The sequence below is a fragment of the Salvelinus alpinus genome, chromosome 2 (genome assembly GCF_045679555.1).
Source record: "Salvelinus alpinus chromosome 2, SLU_Salpinus.1, whole genome shotgun sequence".
Classification (NCBI taxonomy): Eukaryota; Metazoa; Chordata; class Actinopteri; order Salmoniformes; family Salmonidae; genus Salvelinus; species Salvelinus alpinus.
In genome coordinates this window covers 123,418,135-123,439,673 of record NC_092087.1, presented here as the reverse complement: position 1 = coordinate 123,439,673, position 21,539 = coordinate 123,418,135, and the positions used below count along the sequence as shown (strand labels likewise).

Below are 21,539 nucleotides of genomic sequence, written 5' to 3'. Positions count from 1 at the left end.
CTTAATGGTGCCAAAAAGGAGAAGGCAGTTAAGAGAGATGATAGATTGACAGCAAGGCAGGCAAGCGCAGCTCCATTTCTATGGTCGTCATTGACGGTGTGTGTGTGGTGTGTGCGTGTGTGTCTGTCTAAGACTGTGTGTGTGTGTGATGTGTGTGTCTCTCTCTCTCTCCATCCATGTGTGTGTTTGTGGAATGAAGCTGCCACCCTCAGAGTAGCTAGATTTATCTAGCCCATAATTCTGCCTGTCTGGGTTTCATTAGCTAGAGCTGGGATCTTAAACTATGCTCATCATCCAACTGTAGGGGTGGAAAACACTAAATCACACTACGCCATGTGCAATAATAACCCCAAAGGCTTTAAGACTATTGTTCTGTGCTGACCTCAATACAAAATGTATTTAAAAAAACATGTACATTTGCATCTTTGCTAAAATGCATTTAATGACTCAAAATGCATATACAGTGACTTCAGAAAGTATTCACACCCCGTGATTGTTTTTCACATTTTGTTGTGTTACAAAGTAGGATTAAAATTGATTTAATTGTCTTTTTTTTGTGCTCAGCTCTATTCCGTTTCTTTTTGCAATAAAAAACTCCCTAGTCCTTGCCGATGACAAGCATACCCATAACATGATACAGCCACCACCATGCTTGAAAATATGAAAAGTGATCCTCGGTGATGTGTTGCGTTGGATTTGCCCCAAAAATAACGCTTTGTATTCAGGACATAAAGTTTATTTCTTTGCCAAAATTTTAGCAGTTTTACTTTTGTGTCTTTTTGCAAACAGGATGCACGTTTTGGATTTTTTTTATTCTGTACAGGCTTCCTTCTTTTCACTTTGTCAATTAGGTTACTATTGTGGAGTAACTACAATGTTGTTGATTCATCCTACATTTTCTCCTATCACAGCCATTAAACTCTGTCATTGTTTTAAAGTGGTGAAATCCCTGAGCAGTTTCCTTCCTCTCCAGCAACTGAGTAAGTAAGGGCGCCTGTATCTTTATAGTGACTGGGAGTATTGATACACCATCCAAAGTGTAATCAAAGAGATATTCAATGTCTGCTTTTTATTTATTTTTACCCATCTACCAATAGGTGCCTATTTTTGTGAGGCATCGGAAAACCTCCCTGGTCTTTGTGTTTGAAATTCACTGCTCAACTGAGGAACCTTAAAAATTATGTTATTGCACACAAAGTGAGTGCTTGCCTTCTTATTATGTGACTCGTTATGCAAATTTGTACTCCTGAACTTATTTAGGCTTTCAATAACAAAGGGGTTGAATACTTATTGACTTTTCATTTTTGATGAAATTGTGAATATTTTGAAAAACATAATTCCACTTTGACATGATGTGGTATTGTGTGTAGTCTAGTGACAAAGAAAGGCTGCAACACCTCAAACAAGTGGAACAAGTATAGGGCTTGCTGAAATGCATGTAATGACTGACAATATTCCAGAAATGAATGGCTATGAGATCTAGGCTACAGGGTGGGCAAAGTGTTTAATAATTTGGCTTCCTCGATTACTCTTTACATATTGATCAATGCAGATCATTTGTTTGGCCACCAACCAAAACTTTGGCAGTAGCTAGGTTTCCATCTAATTTTCCCACCAGAGATGTGTTTCCATCAAACTGACATGTTGCGGATAAAAGGCTGTGTGTGATGACGTAGTGCACATAAAAATAACTTTTGCCATTAAATTCCAATGTACCAAATAAAAAATACAAGTTAAATGGGTTTCCATCGACTTTTCAACTCTACAGTACTGATGGTTTTTGTCACAAAAACTGCTGTGTTATATAGCAAACTCTGGTCTTGGCACATGTGCCCCTCTAGCCAACAGCTTGCAGACACAGTACGGGTAGGCTACATGATGAGATCATTATGGATAAAGAGCGATATTATTTATATTTGTCAAAGGGCAGCCAAGCATTGATCATCATGTCACCAGAATAAGACCCTGGATATTTATTGGAAAGGAGCATCAAGCTCATCACCGTGCACTTTCACCCCCCTGTGAAGTTCATCATATCTGTAGACTAATAAACTGCATACTTTCCCGAGTCGTAGTGGGAGGACCACACAACATATCATTGCGTGACTACAAGTTTCCTTCCATATGATGGTTAATATATCAATATTTGCGCATGAAGTCATTTCCACCACTATTTCTGGCATAAATAACTTTACAGACACAAAAGATCCCACCATGTCGAACGAACAAATTGTCTTTCGGCTTTTATAAAATTATACCAGCATTTCATGTTTCCATCAGCCCGGGTTGTGACTTTTTTCATGCATCGGGTAATTCATCCGCATGAATTGCTTGGATGGAAGCGTGGTTAGTGATAGCATTTCAATTGTGATGGTGAGTAAAATTCAATATTGGTGCATCATTTCTACTTAACACATCAAAGGGATGCAAAAGGGACTCATTTAGTGGAACGACCCAGTAACACAACATGTTAGCAGCACAAAACATGGTACAAACATTATTGGGCACAGACAACAGCACAAAGGGCAAGAAGGTAGAGACAACAACACATCACACAAAGCAGCCACAACTGTCAGTAAGAGTTTCCATGATTGAGCCTTTGAATGAAGAGATGGAGATAAAACTGTCCAGTTTGAGTGTTTTTTGCAGCTCGTTCCAGTCGCTAGCTGCAGCGAACTGAAAAGAGGAGCGACCCAGGGATGTGTGTGCTTTGGGGAGATTTAACAGAATGTGACAGGCAGAACGGGTGTTGTATGTTAAGTTCAATGCTCTCGTCAACTTTGCTTGTTTATTTGTCATATGCACATGAAAGACATGGAGTCACTACATGACTGATAATGTATCACGTTTGAAGTCATTTAAATTGTAGTGTTGTTGGTATGTAGTTAAGGCAGTTAAGAAGAGATAGACAGAGAAGATAGTTAAGAAGAGATAGACAGAGAAGATAGTTAAGAAGAGATAGTTAAGAAGAGATAGACAGAGAAGATAGACAAAGAAGATAGGCAGAGAAGATAGACAAAGAAGATAGGCAGAGAAGATAGACAGAGAAGATAGGCAGAGAAGATAGACAGAGAAGATAGTTAAGAAGAGATAGTTAAGAAGAGATTGAGAAGATAGTTAAGAAGAGATAGTTAAAAAGAGATAGACAGGCAGGCAGGGAAGTGCAGTGCATCGCCATTCTCATGGTTGTCGGAGAAGGTGCGTGTCTGTGTGTGTATGAGGAATGAAGCTGCCAACACCAGAGTAGCTAGATTTATTCATCCCATAATTCTGCCTGTCTGGGTTTCATTAGCTAGAGCTTGGATCTTAAACTATGCTCATCACCCAACCGGAGGTGTGGAAAACACTACATCACACTAAGCCATGTGTAATAACCCCCAAAATGTGTCTGGAAGGCATCTCCTGCAGGGGGCCTATCACACAATACCTACAGAGGGACCTATCATGCATCACCCTATCGGAGGCCTCGAAGTTGTTGCCGGGTAAACCGGGGTCATCCTGTCATCCTAACCGTCTGTGCTGACCTCAACACAACCCTTGGGACTTTCACCGGTGTTATCGAAGGACAAAATACACTTTGTTTTTAGAAGTAGGCACGTGTGTTCACTTTGGTGCTAAGATGGTAAATAACGGTTTCTATGTGTTTGTGAGTGTGTGTGTGTATGTGTGTGTGAGACCGTGTGTGAGACCGTGTGTAATTATGGGTTTTGAAATAGCTCATATCTTGCAACAGAGTTTGTTTTTCAGTGATTAAGGATCGTTTACGTTTATTTAATAAATCTTTCGGAGTTGGCATTTGATTAAACAGCACAGATAGTTTGAAACTTATTCTAGGTATGGTTTGTAACAGTAGTCTGTGGGAACACCGGGATGACTAACAGATGCCTCAGGTACTTCTCTATCTGTGCCGTTCCCAATAAGCAGAAACCTGTGATCAGTTAAACATTTCCTTAGCCTCACCGTAACCACTATCAGGTAAAGCTAAATCTGACCTGAGATGATTACCTAGGGGAGATGTTAGACTTTACAGTAGCAGCTAAACAGACGTGTCCTGACGCATGTACAGTGCAATGGAGCCATTAAGTTAAATGAATAGAATATGTAACATAATGCGTGTCGGCAGGCTTGGGGAAAAAGTGATTTGGTCTGACAGATACCACCTCTGATAGGGAATATGAAGTGAAGGGAGCCTGGAGGTTTGTGTGTGGTAGGTGGAAACAAATATAAGCCCCATGTTCATTCTTGTAACGTGAAATTTCACAAAACCATAATAAGGTCGACCATAGAATGTTCCATGTAAATCCTTATAAGCGATTTCTGTGCCTAAATAAGAATGTACAGGCCTACAGTACTGAAGGGGGAAAAAATAACTGGACTGCTGCATGTCTATGTATAGAGAGAGATAAGAGGATGCTGGGTTTATTGTAAACATTATGTATATATTTTGGATGTAGGTGGAAAGGTAAAGCAGGAAAAGAAAATCTTTCCCAAAGTCAAAAAACAACAACATCTAGGGAAGAAAATGTTAGGACTGTTGCAGTTCAGATGTAAGCGACCAGTATGTTGAAGGCAGATGTTAGTCAGAAGGCCCCCTGAGGACCTATAGGAGCTCTGGACCCTAGGCTGCCCTGGCTATAGCCTGACTGTAAAAGGCTGTGTGTTGATTTAACTAGGGCTGAAGAGAGCGATTGTAACAGCGCTCCGAGCAGCATACGGTTTACCAAGACGCCAGGGATCTCCCCAAGTGACTTGTAGAAGAGAGTTCAAACTGTCCAAGCATTGTAGGAAATATACTTTTAGCCAAAGGAACACACATGATTCTTGACATTTGAATCTTTTTTGTTTGTTTTGTTAACTTTTTTCTCTGCCCCCCCCCCCCCCCCCCCCCCCCCCGATGCTATTCTTGCTTTCTGGGTGTCACGGTAATGCGAGACGACAATGTGAACTTTGGGCCAACGAATTGTGGCCCCGTTGTCTGACGTTGCTACTCTCAGGAGTCCATGCTAGTCTGTTCAGGAATACAGCTAGGTTTCTATCGCTACTTGTCATCACTGCCTCCCGTCAAGACTAGGAGTGCGGGGGGACTGGGGGGGGGGGGGATTCAGATAAAACGACTCCCACATCACACGGTGAACACAAAACATCCCACCCCTCTGCTACCCGAGACAGGAGATACCGCTGTACTCCTGTCAATTGGCACGGCTCGCAATTAGGATCAAATGGGCTATCTATGGAACATGTGACCAACCCCCTTGTCTATTTTTAACATAAGCAGGATGACAACATTGACACATTGAATCCCTAGAGAACAGAAACATGCACAGTATGCCATAGTTCCTGGGTACATCAAAGCCTTGGCTAACGCTAGGTTATCGCATGCTATGTCTATCGCTTATGGTATGTATGCTAAGCCTTGGCTAACGCTAGGCTATCGTATGCTATGTCTATCTCTATGGTATGTATCCTAAGCTGCATTGCATGCCTCGATAATGCACAGCAGGGCAGTTATTTTGCAGCCCATGTGCTATAGTGGTGCAGACATACTAGGGCCAAATGTTAGTCATCACCAAATCCCATAATCTCCTAATTCTCTCATTGTCCATCACCTTACCAAAAAGCTAGAAGTGAGGAATGCTATGGAGATGTATGTGTAGGTGTGCATGCATGGCTTCTTAACATACCTAGCAGTTGCACTCCACGGGTCAACCCATAGACATCTATCAGTCCCCACAGCGGTTCTCCTGTTCTCACCCCACTGAAGAACAACATCGGGTTGGACTCATTGATTCTATAGAAGACCCGGCCCTTCTTGTCCACCCAGAAGGCGATGACGTTCCCTTCGTTGGCGAACTCCTCAGGTAAAGCCTTGGCCCAGAAGCCACTCTGGGAGACCAGGTCAGGACAGGCATACTTGGGCAGGCTGTCTGGGTTGATACGGGACGGGTCTTTAGCCGTGAAGCCCAGACGGAGAGCTCCGCTCCAGCAACACTGCTTCTTAGTGATCTGTGGAAGGAGGACAGACTATGATAGGTCGATGGTCTTACAGCAGTCTGTAGTAGCATAAGAGTGTAAGGAATAGGGTTGTACTTTATAAGGAAGTCAAAATGTTGCCTTGAAGTTTGAAGTTTGAAGGTTCCCTTTGTGTATTGTTTGTCAATGAGATACCATTTTGTGACCTAGGCCTAAGTTGCAAAAGAAAGCAAGTAATGGGCCAATTTGGTTTGTTGAGTGACTGGTTTGCTTAGTCTGCCTTGGTTGTATAACTGTACTTGGGTTTCCGTTAGTAAAATATGGTGGCAGACCTTTGACAGGCAGCATTTTCATTTACCGGACATTGCAGCATTTTCATTTACCGGACATTGCAGCATTTTCATTTACCGGACATTTAAGACATTTAACGGACCAATATGCATTGGTCCTGATTAAGGCGTTCACCCACAGTGACAGAAATCCCATTTAGATTATGGTAATCCATCTCAACAGACCATGCAACTCTAGGATGCAATGGCGTGCGTCCTTCTTACAGAATTCCGATGCGCAATTTGAAAATAACTGCCACGTTTACTTTTCCTCAGCTAACAACAGGAGTAACGCTCATGCAACTGATCAGAATATTTAGCTTCAAATATTGATCCATTATTATTTCTTCACATTATCAGCGCAGCAATGCGCACAAGGCAGTAGGAAACGTGCAAATGTTCGTTTCATAATGCAATTAGCAGGAAAACACAGTTGTCAGAAGTGCACTGCACATGCGAGCGGTTTCATGAGACAGAGAAAAAAATATCAATTCGAAATGTTGGAGGGAGATAAAGATGCAACAACTAGCATGGGTTGTTAATATGACTAGGATTGTGCATTTGGCTCCTGGAGAATAAAATAAAGTTGATTTGAAAACCAATACAACATGAGAGGAATAGGCTACTGGTTTCAATGGCATATGGAAGTCTTTATAAAATAATTGCCTGTAAGTTTGGTTGGATTTTGGCTAGGCTACTTCGAAGCCAGGTTAGACATGTCTCATAATATGTGCTGTAGTAAAACGTTCAGGTTTCAAACAGTTAATTATATGTTTTCAAAATTCATACTGCCTTCAGGTCATTGCAAAGTGGTGTGTGACACACTAATGCCTGTCTAGTTGCCTATGCACTTGAATGGCGAATGGGAAGCGCAAATCAATTACCAGTTGAGAAATAAAAATAGTAGCTCTTTTTAATCGTGGCCATCAAAACTGTTTTAACAGGCGATTGCGTTAAGAATTGTTGCACAATGATTGGGCTTATAAAAGCACGTTTCACTCCAGCACCAACGGACCAGCTGTTTGATGAGCTGTAGCAGCAAATCTCACGCTACAGCGATTGGTATTTCAATCAATGAATAGGCTAAAATTCCCCCGGACATTCGGAGCCAAAAATGTTTTAGCAGCGTTTCTTTCTTTTCTTTTTTTTTTACCGGTTAACGGAGACCCTGAACTGTACCTAAATATTACTAATGTAAGACAAAAGCCTAAGTTGTCTTGAGGTTTAAGTGTACTTCAGAGCAGGGGTTCCCAAACTTTTTCACTCAGGCCCCCATTCCAGCATTGGGGAACATCACACGTTCCCCCCGCGAGCGAGCCAAGTCTATTTCTATAGGCACAAGCACTGTTCATGACACAAACTCTTCACACCCCTCTTGTTGGCGGAGAGAAAATATTGCAGGTTTAAAACGTATTTCCTGCAGTTCTACACATTTTGTCATGGGGTGAGGAGAGAATTGATCCATTTTAAAGATCATTTTCTTGAAATTCTATTAAAAAAAACGTTTAGGGACCACTGCTTTAGAGCACTTGGCTGAATGAACTGTTGTGCTTGCTGCTATTCACTCATCACTGTTTTACCAACACCCAGTAAAGCCACATCCGCTTGCCCTGGCGCCATAAGCAGTATTTACCCAGTGCTTTGACTGTGTTGACATGCTGGCTTGTTAGATGGAAACCTGCTAAGCCTATTTGGGGAGACACAGGAACAGAAGAGGGAAGCAGCAGTAGACTGACAGAAGGATTTACCTGGACAAGCTCATAAGCTAGATGTGTGTGTGTGTGTGTGTGTGTGTGTGTGTGTGTGTGTGTGTGTGTGTGTGTGTGTGTGTGTGTGTGTGTGTGTGTGTGTGTGTGTGTGTGTGTGTGTGTGTGTGTGTGTGTGTGTGTGTGTGTGTTCGCATCACCATCCTGACTTGGTGTGTTTACATTATATATACCGTGCATACATCAGATACTGTACACATCAAGGCTAGTCTCACCTATTGTACAGATCCGTGTTAGTATCTCTCTTCGTATCTTGTGTCATCATCTTTTGAGCCTTTGGTGTCAGCATCCCACCATGTACAGAACAACCTACAAAGTTCCCTACAACTGGGTGTTCTGGTGCCTCTCTGGCAGTTCAACATGTTGATTGGGGACCTTGCTGAGCAATGGGCTTTTTTTGTTCTTGAAAATGTTAATAAAATAAACAAATAAAATGAATCTACCGTTGTTAGAATACTTTGAATACTGTAAATAAACCTCCTTGGGTGTGATGATGTGTCAATCTAAATCTCTACATACCTTGATCCGGACCTGCTCGTACAACGCTATGGGTCTGTTGCTGAAGGTGATGGCGTTACAGAAGCTGGCCTGCCTCTTGACGGTCCTCTGGGCCAGGTCCATGGCGATCTGGGAGCCCTTGGTGTTCGGGTGGAAGAGCAAGGGACTTATGGCCAGGCCTCTCCTCTGGCCCCCGCCCACAACGCCACACTGCTGGATGGGCAGGCAGCGCTTGGGCTTGTGGTGGCATCGGTGGGTGGTGGAGGGGAACGGACCGCCCAGAGAGTCTGATGGATAGACAGAGGGGTGCCATCAGAATGATATTCGTACCCTTCTAATCCTTTATACAGTATGTGTTTGTGTTCTATGTTGTTATGAGTCTTGTACTGTATGTACCACTCATCACCACACATGAAGTTCCCTACCAGGAAATATATAGGATTAAATCTAAATAGAGAATTTAGTCCATTAGCGCCTCACTAGGATCATCTACACAGGAAAGCTTCAATATGAGTGTGTGCCTGAGTCCTGAGTACTGCTAATGAACAAGATGCAGAGTGAATGAATGTGTTTACCAATGACTCAGGGAGCAGGTGGAGGTTCTAAAAATCTGTCCCCAGTCACCTACTACACTACAGCAGCCAGACATGCTCTCAAAGACACACATCTCGTTTCAATGTCATGCCTCCTTCAACTGTTCCGGCCATAATGTGAGACCTTTATCATGTCATGTGAATGGGACATTTGCCTGTTTTCCCCCATGAAGTTCCCTCCCAGAAAAGACAAGTTATTTGAATGTAATTTAATATTAATACAATCATTCGAACAGGTGTAGTTCTTGTTCGGCTTTAGCTGAAGTTGGATGATTGTCACATATTAGAATGTGTAAATTGCCCCACGATGCTGATCTAAGCAAAACGTCATGTTTCCCCACGTTTATGGCAAAGGTTATGATTTAGGGAGGCTATAGCTGATCCCAGATCTGTGCCTATGGGGACCGTCTATGGATTTCTAGGCCTCTTCCTACTAGTTTACCTCTTACTACAATCGGACTTGTTTGATTCACATAAACAGCAGTTGCTCAGTAATCATGTTGGTCCTCCAGCCAAAACCAATTGTCCATGCTGTTGTTTGACGTTTTACCATGTTTGAGTAGGAAATGACATTTTCCTCCCTGTTCATTGCTTTGTGCCTGACCTTATGACCTTAGCACTGGCAAATAAAGTTAGTGGTTGATGTGTACCATCTCTGACCCAACATTATCATCCTGTTGTGAGTATTGATGCCACGGCTGAGTCAGTGACTACGTGGCATTTTCAGTTAGGATTAAGCATCATTACTGTACAATGTAGAATATAATACAATACTGTTATAGTATCCATGTTTATAGTATAAACCACATGTAAATGTACTTTGAGTTTAATTGAATAGTATTTATTGATATAAGGAGAGCGTGTCCAATAACCTCATATTGTCTCGGAAAATGCATACAGTTCATCATATGACTCATATAAACAAGTACAGGGAAGTACAAACGGACAGGAAACGACAAACTACATGATTTAATCTAGTAATGGAATCCAAATAGATATTCTAGCGCATCATTAGGAAGTGCAATACTAGGAAAGCTCCAGTATGGTACAATATATCATATGACTCGTATAAACCAACTCAGGGACGCACAAACTACATGATTTGATTACTATCTAGAAATATAATGTAGATAGAGAACCTAGTGCATCAGGAACAAACCATAGGATTTCAATTCTATCTAGTACAGCTACATCTGTTATAACACATCAGCAGGATCTGCAATGGAAAGCTTCAGGATTATCATGACTATTAGGAATAAATCTAGATAGGTAATTTAGTCCATTAGCGCCTCACTAGGACCATCTACACAGGAACGCATCCATATGAGTGTGTGCCTGAGTCCTGAGTACTGCTAATGAACAAGATGCAGAGTGAATGAATGTGTTTACCAATGACTCAGGGAGCAGGTGGAGGTTCTACAAATCTGTCCCCAGTCACCTACTACACTGCAGCAGCCAGACATGCTCTCAAAGACACACATCTCGTTTCAAGTGCATGCCTCCTTCAACTGTTCTGGCTATAATGTGAGGCCTACACTGAGTGTACAAAAATGTAGGAACACCTTCCTACTATTGAGTTGCACCCCCTTTTGCCCCCAGAACAGCCTCAATTCGTCAGGGCATGGACTCTATAAGGTGTCAAAAGCGTTCCACAGGGATGCTGGCCCATGTTGACTCCGATGCTTCCCAAAGTTGTGTCAAATTGGCTGGATGTCCATTGACCATTTTTGATACACACGGAATAACTGTTGAGTGTGAAAAACCCAGCAGCGTTGCAGTTCTTGACACATTCAAACCGGTGCGCCTGGCACCTACTACCACACCCCGTTCAAAGGCACTTAAATATTTTGTCTTGCCCATTCACCCTCTGAATGGCACACATACACAATTCATGTCTCAATTGTCTCAAGACATAAAAATCCTTCGCCCAGTACATCACTGGGGCCAAGCTTCCTGTCATCCAGAACCTCTATACCAGGTGGTGTCAGAGGAAGGCCCTAAAAATTGTCAAAGACTCCAGCCACCCTAGTCATAGACTGTTCTCTCTGCTACCGCACATCAAGCGGTACTGGAGCACCAAGTCTAGAAGCTTTTAAGCAGCTTCTACCCCCAAGACATAAGACTCCTGAACATCTAGTCAAATGGCTAACCAGACTATTTGCAGTGCCCCCCCTCACCCCCTCTTTACACCACTGCTACTCTCAGTTGTCATCTATACATAGTCACTTTAATAACTCTGCCTACATGTACATTGACTCTGTATCGGTACCCCCCATATATAGTCTCGCTATTGTTATTTTACTGCTGCTCTTTAATTACTTGTTACTTTTATCTCTTATTCTTATACGTATTTTTGGCAAACTGCATTGTTGGTTAGGGGCTCGTAAGTAAGCATTTCACTGTACGGTCTACACCTGTTGTATTCGGCGCATGTCACTAATAAAATTGTATTTGATTTAATAAGTGAGATCAATAAGGGATCATAGCATTCAAATGGATTCACCAGGTTAGTTTATGTCATGGAAAGAGCAGGTGTTCCTAATGTTTTGTAGACGCAGTGTAGACGCAGTGTATATACTGTCATGTGACTGGGATATTAGCCTGTTGTGCCATTTCAATTAGCTAACTGTGTTTTGGTTCTATTCTATATTCAAATCAGGGCCTCTTGGTTGTCCTCACCAAATTGTACAAATCACAATAACCCAGCTCTTCTACTTTTTACCATTGATAACCTCAACAAAGACTGCAAAAGCAACTGAGGGTCTGGGAATCACTGATAAGGCCTGTATACAGCATTCTATATAACAGCTAGCATGTGTCCCAAATGGCACCCTATTCCCTACACAGTGCATTACTTTCAACCAGAGCCCTATAGTGTACGACCAAAATGAGTGCACTAAAAAGGAAATAGGGTGCCATTTGGGAGGAAGACACTACTTTATCAATAGATACCCACTCCCAGTGTTTAGCCTATACAATCACTTACTCACTCAGGCCCCATAATCAAGCATCATGTCCTTTGTCTTGGCATTGGGGCAAAGGGAGAGCATTCATTGAATGGGGCGAACATGGTCGCAGCAGATTGGACAGTGTGTGTGTGTGTACAGTGTGTGTGTGTGTGTCAGGCCAGATTGAACTGAATGCATTAGCGACAACTAGCGAAAGGAGAGGCGCAGCTGTTGGTTGAGGGAAACAGGAGTTAAGTGTGAATTCACGTTCCTTAGCAACCCTCAATCCCTGCGTGAAAGGCTAGATTTGCGGGAACGGCTCAGGCATGATACGGACAGATGCTATTTGTTTGCTAGCAGAGAACACATGAATGATATTTGCATTTTAGTGCTATGGTTAATCAGGACAGCATTGTCGGCTACAGTAGGATCACTAATATTTCCAAACTCATCTCGGCCTATCTGACTGAAAGTCGTTTTTCCATGAAGGATTGCTCTGTTTTATACTTATTGAAAGGCTGTCTGTAAATGCTTTGGAGCTATACCTACAGATATAGGATATTCATTTGACCAGTTTCTAATGCAGGTTGACGTTTCTTGTCATGAGTCTTGTCCTGGAGGCAGAACTGAGCGATTTCCCTTTAAATAGCCCAGCGGTTAGATTTTTGGTCTTATTTTAAGGTGGCACTCCAGTCTCATTTTCACCTCATTCAACACCTGATTTACTTAACAAAAGGCACATCTCAATAGGTGGTCCAGGTAGATCATGATAGAGCACAAGTGGGGGGTGGTCCTTTCCTACTTTGTTCTCTATTGCTCCTCTATTGTTCCTCAAGCAAGGGGGAGGCCGATGACATCACAGATTCCCATCAGACCAACTCCTAGAATGCCCTACTCCTTGAATTTTTTCAGTTGTGTCAACAACAAAAAAACACTCTTTTGCTCAGAAATATATATATTTTTACCCTTTACTGTCTGTACTTTACTGTATTCATACTTGGGATATTGCTTTTCAACAGTAAAAGTTCAAACCATTGCTGAAGGACATTTTTAAGGTTAGGGTTAGGCATTAGGGGCAGTTTGAATGATGAGCGATGTTTGAACTTTTACTGTTGAAAAGCAATATCCCAAGTAGAAATACAGGAGCAGTGTGGTTTTATGACTTTATAGCTGTGCCAGCTAGTGACCACTCCGCAGAGCTGCCTCCAGAAGAATATTCATGATGAAAAATGCCAACCTGCGTTTCGCACCGCAGAAAATAGTCCTGCAGCAACAGGAAATGTTCATTATTATGTGGATTATAATGAATGGATATTTTCTTTATAGGGGTTGATGCATTTTACATTACGGCAAATCAAGATAGAAATGTAAAAGTGGAAATTACAAACTTTAGAAGCCTTTTTAAACTTGAATACACTGAAAGCTTCCATTTCCTGCTGTACAGGAAAATTATCATTAACAAAAGAGTGATCAAATTAAGATCCTACGTCTGTACCATCGGAGGGATGTTATTCAGAATGACCAACCTTCCCAGAGAATTCCACTTCTAATTCTCCATAGGTGGGCTCCCGAGTGGAGCAGCGGTCTAAGGCACTGCATCTCAGTGCTAGAGACGTCACTACAGACCCCGTTTTGATCCCGGGCTGTATCACAACCGGCCGTGATAAGGAGTTCCATCTTAACTGGCTTGCCTAGTTAAATAAATAAAAAATTCCCAATGCCTACAATTTGACCTCAAGTAACATCTGTGGAAGGATGTAAGCATATTGGGTGACGAAGCCGATGATTACGAAGCTCCAAGTCCGGTCATGTGTAACAGGACCTTCCACCTCATACATACATACTGTTGATAGGATTTTACATGCCTAATTTGTGCTCTCGCTGCCCTTGGTTACACTCTTAGAAAAAAAAGGTGCTATCTAGAACCTAAAAGGGTTCTTTGGCTATCCCCATATGAGAACCCTTTGAAGAACACTTTTGGTTCCAGGTAGAACCTTATTGGGTTCAATGTAGAACCCTTTCCCTAGAGGGAAAAATTCCCTGGAACGAAAAAGGGTTCTCCCATGGGGACAGCCAAAGAACCCTTTTTTCTGAGAGTGTAGATTTAGAGTTGAGGGTACAATTCCAACAGTATAATAGTGAGATGAAAAAGCCCAATTATGGTAATTGTTTCGGTGATGTTCTGTGTGTGCACATAGTTCACACATGGAGCCACTCTCTTATTCAAGCTCTGCATTGAAACATTGTTTATAATGATGAATACCTCATTTTGATTCCATTAGCCAAAGATGATTAATTGGCTGTTAGCGAGCTATTTTCGAAGGCGAAAAGCGAGCTAGGAGCCTAAGTTAAGTGTCCAATTTGATTGATTTCTTTCTGTACACAAAAGAGGTAACTCTATGAATCAGGTAGAGAGGAATGCGAGACACAAGGGGTATTTACATTTTTCTTTAAGTTATTTGTCACATGCTTCGTAAACTAACAGTGAAATGCTTACTTACGGGCCCTTCCCAACAATGCAGAGAAAGAAAATAGAGAAATAATAGAAAGTAATAACACGTAATAACAAATACACAGTGAGTAACGGTAACTTGGCAATATATATACGGGGTACCAGTACTGAGTCAATGTGCAGGGATACGAGGTAATTGAGGAAGATACTGTGTGTACATATACAGTGCATTTGGAAAGTATCCAGACCCCTTGACTTTTCCCACATTTTGTTACGTTACAGCCTTATTCTAAAATGTAGTAAATAATTTCCCCCCCCTCATCAATCTATGACAAAGTAAAAACAGGTTTTAGACATTGTTACAAATGTATTAAAACATTTTTTTTAATTGAAATATTACATTTACACAAGTATTCAGACTCTTTACTCAGTACTTTGTTGAAGCACCTTTGGCAGCGATTACAGTCTTGAGTTTTCTTGGGTATGACGCTACAAGCTTGGCACACCTATATTTGGGGAGTTTCTCCCATTCTTATCTACAGGTCCTCTCAAGCTCTGTCAGGTTGGATGGGGAGCGTCACTGCAGAGCTATTTCTAGGTTTCTCCAGAGATGTTCGATCGGGTTAAAGTCCAGGCTCTGGCTGGGCCACTCAAGGACATTCAGAGACTTGTCCTGAAGCCACTCCTGTGTTGTCTTGGCTGTGTGCTTAGGGTTGTTGTCCTGTTGGAAGGTGACCCTTCGCCCCAGTCTGAGGGTCTGAATGCTCTGGAGCAGGTTCCAATCAAGGATCTCTCTGTACTTGGCTCGGTTCATCTTTCCCTCGATCCTGACTAGTCTCCCAGTCCCTGCCGCTGAAAAACATACCCACAGCATGATGCTGCCACCAGGCTTCACCGTAGGGATGGTGCTAGGTTATCCTCCAGATGTGACGCTTGGCATTCAGGCCACAGAGTTCAATCTTGGTTTCATCAGATCAGAGAATCTTGTTTCTCGTGGTCTGAGAGTCCTTAAGGGGTATTTTGGCAAACTCCAAGCGAGCTGGCGTGCCTTTTACTGAGGAGTGGCTTCAGTCTGGCCACTCTATCATAAAGGCCTGATTGGTGGAGTGCTGCAGAGAGGGTTGTCCTTCTGGAAGGTTCTCCCATCTCCACAGAAGAACTCCGGAGCTCTGTCAGAGTGACCATTGGGTTCTTGGTCACCTCCCTGACCAAGGCCCTTCTCCCCTGATTGCTCAGTTTGGCCTGGCGGCCAGCTCTAGGAAGAGTCTTGCTGGTTCCAAACTTCTTCCATTTAAGAATGATGAAGGCCACTCTGTTCTTGGGGATGTTCAATGCTGCAGAAATATTTTGGTACCCTTCCCCAGATCTGTGCCTTGACACAATCCTGTCATGGAGCTCTACGGACAATTCCTTCGACCTCATGGCTTGGTTTTTGCTTTGACATGCACTGTCAACATTGGGACCTTATATAGACAGGTGTGTGCCTTTCCAAATCATGTCCTATCAATTTAATTTACCACAGGTGGACTCCAATCAAGTTGTACAAACATCTCAAGGATGATCAATGGAAACAGGATGCACCTGAGCTCAATTTCGAGTCTCATAGCAAAGGGTCTGAATAATTATGTAAATAAGGTATTTATGTTTCTTATTTTTAATACATTTGCAAACATTTCTACAAACCAGTTTTCGTTTTGTCATTATGGGGTATTGGGTGTAGATTTAGAAGAAAAAAAATGTATTTAATCCATTTTAGAATAAGGATGTAACTTAAGAAAATTTGGAAAAAGTCAAGGGGTGTGAATACTTTCCAAATGCACTGTAGGTAGGGATAAGGTGCTCCTATCAGATCGTGTAGTTGCTCCAGCAACGTGTCCAAAGTTGGTGTCTGTCACACACACAAACCCACGCATTCACACACGCACACACACACACACACACACACACACACACACACACACACACACACACACACACACACACACACACACACACACACACACACACACACACACACACACACACACACACACACACACACACACACAGACCCAGTGGCCATCATGGCTTTAAAATGGCTCTATTTAACCTACTAGTCCGGAAGCTGCCTCCCATAACACAGCAACATCCTCATTAGTGTACGTGTGTGTGTGCATGTCTGTGTCCATTTAAAATCCTTACATGACTGTTCTCTCCCTCTCTCCCAAAGGTCAAGGATGTCTCTTTATGGATAAACACTGTGCATACTGTGGTTCTCCTTCCGTAGCCTGGAGAAGTGTGTGTGTGTGTGTGTGTGTGTGTGTGTGCACGCACGCGTGTGCGTGAGGACTTATTTCGCTAATGACCTCACAGTAATGACAAGTCTAATCCCTGTCGGAACACACACGGCTTCTGTGTGACTAAGACTTGTCATCCTTCAATGAACATCTTTGTAAAAGTGTAAACTAATCTTCCTGCTTTAGTTGTATAACTAGACTGAGTGGGCTGCGTCTCAATTGACAGCCTATTCCCTATTTAGTGCATGTACTGTATATATCTATGTAGGGAATAGGGTGCCATGACACATCCTTGGAGCAGTGTGAGGGAATGTAATTCTTATCTACATACTGCACGGGTTACTGACATTATAATGGCATATCATGTGAATAGTGTTCCATCAGTTGGGATAAATATTCAAATATTTGTTCAGGAGAACAAACTGATGTTGGAGTAATGACTTCCTGGTTGTATCTTAGCACCGGGCACTTTCAGTTATAACTGTCATTCATATAATAGCACTTGAGTCCTCATCATGGTATTGTCCACATAAAACAGAATTTGTCATCATAATACTATTGTCTTCCTAATACACATGGTACTAGTCATCATAATACTATCGTCTTCTAGGCTTGGGCGGTATACCATACATCGTATACTGGGGTATTTGGAAATAGCCACGGGATAGTTTTTCAATACCGTCAATACCATTGAAACTATTTAGTTTACGTTTTTCATAGTACATGGCCTCACACATGAATCCAAATAAAAATATTTGTAGCTACTTTTTAAGTAAATACCTGCAGTCAACTTGTGCAATACGTTAGAAGATAAAGCAGATCACGTTCTTCGTTTCACCTGTCACATTAGTTTTGTCTGAAAGTCGTTTTCATTGCAAGTACCAGCGTACTGTTCGCTAGCTAGCATATGTTAGCTGGCTGGCTTGCTAGCTAATGCTACGTGCATGAGCTGTTTAGTAATATTATTTGTATCTTTGAAAGCCATATGCATTGCTAGTTATAGCCTAATGTTAGCTAGCTAGCTAACATTGAACCTAGTTGGTTAACTTTAGCTACCTGCAGATTTATGCATGGTGCATGATAGTATGGGTTGGGATTATGGGTCTAAAAAAAAGACTCCACTATGCAAGTAACCAACTCACTGTACCGTTTACACCTTCTGTATCCTCTGTATGTGACAAATACACTTTCATTGTACTTGATATAGTGTGTGTTTACCAGAGACGGTAATGTGAGGAAGAACACCAAAGTCAGATTAGGATATAGACCAAGGATTAGATAAAGTGTATTTTTACTAGTAGTTTTTGCTACTACTTTCACCAGTTTTAGTCTTAATCTTTGGTTGTTTACTACACTAGCTTATACACTATGTTTAGTACATGGCCTCACAAGTGAATCCTTAAAGACATGGGAGGGGCTAAGGCTTAAGAGGGTGTGAACGATGCTAAATTGGTGTAGATAAAGAAAAGCTCTCCAGTAGGTGTACCAACCCATTCAAGGGCCATTTTCTCAAAAGTGGGTTTACAAGTTTATCAACTTTCAAAGAATAATTAATTTCCCATTGTTCCCCAACTGCAGTGTATGATACACAATTGTCTAGCTCTGAGTCTCTACTTTTATCAAGGTAAAAAACACAATTTCAAATTTTGCTACATAGGACCGAATCAAGGTGGTGGGTCACATATGAACATTTACCGCCCAACCCTATTGTCTTCATAAAACACATAGTACTAGTCAACATAATACTATAATATCTTCATAATACACATAGTACTAATCAACATAATACTTTAATGTATTCATAATACACATGGTACTAGTCATCATAATACTATAATGTCTTCATAATACACATAGTACTAGTCAACATAATACTATAATGTCTTCATAATACACATGGTACTAGTTATCATAATACTATAATGTCTTCATAAAACACATGATATTAGTTATCATAATACTATAATGTCTTCATAAAACACATGGTATTAGTTATCATAATACTATAATATCTTCATAAAACACATGGTACTAGTTATCATAATACTATAATGTCTTCATAATACACATGGTACTAGTCAACATAATACTATAATGTCTTCATAATACACATGGCAGTAGTCATCATAATACTATTCTCCTTATAATACACAGTTACGATTCCACAAGAAAACAGGTATTGTGTCATACTATCCTCGTACAATGTGCCAATCAAAGCATAATAAAGCCATGAACAGAATTTCTGTGGCAACATGGGGCAGGCAGGTTTCTAAGACTGCAGGGACAATGGAGCTTTCCAGGGTGTCTATCAGCAACTGAGACCCACAGCAAAGCAACAGAACCTCCCCTCTCTCCTCTTCTTTGAAGTGTGGGCTGGGTGTTAGCCTAGCGGTTAAGAGGTTCGGCAAAGGAACCCGAACAGTTGCTGGTTCGAATCCCCAAGCCGACCTGGTGAAATCTGTCGATGTGCCCTTGAGCAAGGCACTTATCCCTAATTGCTCCTGTAAGTCGCTCTGTATAAGAGTGTCTGCTAAATGACAAAAAAAAAAGAAATAAAATACAAAACTAATTTCCACCTGTGACCCAGGCTTGCTTCTCTACAAAACACAGCTTAATACACACATCCTCCAGAGATCCGGGACCAACACACAGACATGCACGAGCACGCACACACACACTCACTCACTCTCTGGGCAGACTTTTAGCCTTATGGTCGACCCAGCAGTCACTTCTTATTTCACCAGAGTAGCACCAGGAATAGAGGATTTGAATGTCTGCTTACAAATACAGAAAATTGGGGGATTGAATTTTTTTTATATAATAAAGATTACACAAGATAAATACAGGATCTGCGTTTCGTATTCAGTTTCACATTTCTTTCTGTAAGCATCTGTTGGCAATGGTGTTTACACAATAGTGTAAATAAGCCTTAATAAGCATGGTGACAAACAACATATTAACGATGTTTGGATAGATTGTCTGAACAATGTGTATATCATTTCGGTCATCAGCAAATGGCGTTTCGGCTTGATGTACCAACAACTATGAAATTAATCAACGAATCACACTCACATTAATCAAGCTAACAATATACTGTACAGCACTAGCATTGTCTCTTATCGCAGTGCCTCTATGCATCATACATTCGTAATGTTTGTGTTATAGACAAGCAATTTGTGTTACAGACATGCAATTTGTGTTATAGACAAACAACTTGTGTTATAGACAAGCAATTTGTGTTATAGACAAGCAATGTGTGTTATAGACAAGCAATTTGTGTTATAGACAACACATTTGTGTTATAGACAAGCAATTTGTGTTATAGACAAGTAACTTGTGTTATAGACAAGCAATGTGTGTTATAGACAAACAATTTGTGTTACAGACATGCAATTTGTGTTATAGACAAGCAATTTGTGTTATAGACAAGTAACTTGTGTTATAGACAAGCAATTTGTGTTATAGACAGGTCATTTGTGTTATAGACAAGCAATTTGTGTTATAGACAAGCAATGTGTGTTATAGACAGGTACTTTGTGTTATAGACACGCAACTTGTTATAGACAAGCAATTCCATTTTCTGGAGGCTGGAGTTGCTAGTGTTTATGTGTGAATGACATATTGGTAATATATGGTAGACTGAGGTATACGAGGCTGAGGTTACTAAGTGTAAATGTGTAAACAACATATTGGTAATATAAGTTAGACTGAGGTATACGAGGCTGAGGTTACTAAGTGTAAATGTGTAAACAACATATTGGTAATATAAGTTAGACTGAGGTATACGAGGCTGAGGTTACTAAGTGTAAATGTGTAAACAACATATTGGTAATATAAGTTAGACTGAGGTATACGAGGCTGAGGTTACTAAGTGTAAATGTGTAAACAACATATTGGTAATATAAGTTAGACTGAGGTATACGAGGCTGAGGTTACTAAGTGTAAATGTGTAAACAACATATTGGTAATATAATGTAGACTGAGGTATACGAGGCTGAGGTTACTAAGTGTAAATGTGTAAACAACATATTGGTAATATAATGTAGACTGAGGTATACGAGGCTGAGGTTACTAAGTGTAAATGTGTAAACAACATATTGGTAATATAATGTAGACTGAGGTATACGAGGCTGAGGTTACTAAGTGTAAATGTGTAAACAACATATTGGTAATATAATGTAGACTGAGGTATACGAGGCTGAGGTTACTAAGTGTAAATGTGTAAACAACATATTGGTAATATAATGTAGACTGAGGTATACGAGGCTGAGGTTACTAAGTGTAAATGTGTAAACAACATATTGGTAATATAAGGTAGACTGAGGTATACGAGGCTGAGGTTACTAAGTGTAAATGTGTAAACAACATATTGGTAATATAAGTTAGACTGAGGTATACGAGGCTGAGGTTACTAAGTGTAAATGTGTAAACAACATATTGGTAATATAAGTTAGACTGAGGTATACGAGGCTGAGGTTACTAAGTGTAAATGTGTAAACAACATATTGGTAATATAAGTTAGACTGAGGTATACGAGGCTGAGGTTACTAAGTGTAAATGTGTAAACAACATATTGGTAATATAAGTTAGACTGAGGTATACGAGGCTGAGGTTACTAAGTGTAAATGTGTAAACAACATATTGGTAATATAATGTAGACTGAGGTATACGAGGCTGAGGTTACTAAGTGTAAGTGTGTGAATGACA

At 41.0% G+C, this 21,539-nt stretch overlaps 1 protein-coding gene across 1 annotated transcript in view; it reads right to left on the bottom strand.

The window, feature by feature from the left end:
* Positions 1–21,539, bottom strand: part of LOC139568540 (E3 ubiquitin-protein ligase NEURL1-like) — a 68,831-nt gene that overhangs the window by 43,858 nt on the left and 3,434 nt on the right. The window contains exons 2-3 of the mRNA XM_071390441.1: positions 8,585–8,850; positions 5,682–6,003 (exon numbers count right to left, since the gene is read on the bottom strand). Coding sequence (XP_071246542.1) covers positions 5,682–6,003; positions 8,585–8,850 — 588 coding nt within the window. The remainder of the gene's footprint in view (positions 1–5,681; positions 6,004–8,584; positions 8,851–21,539) is intronic.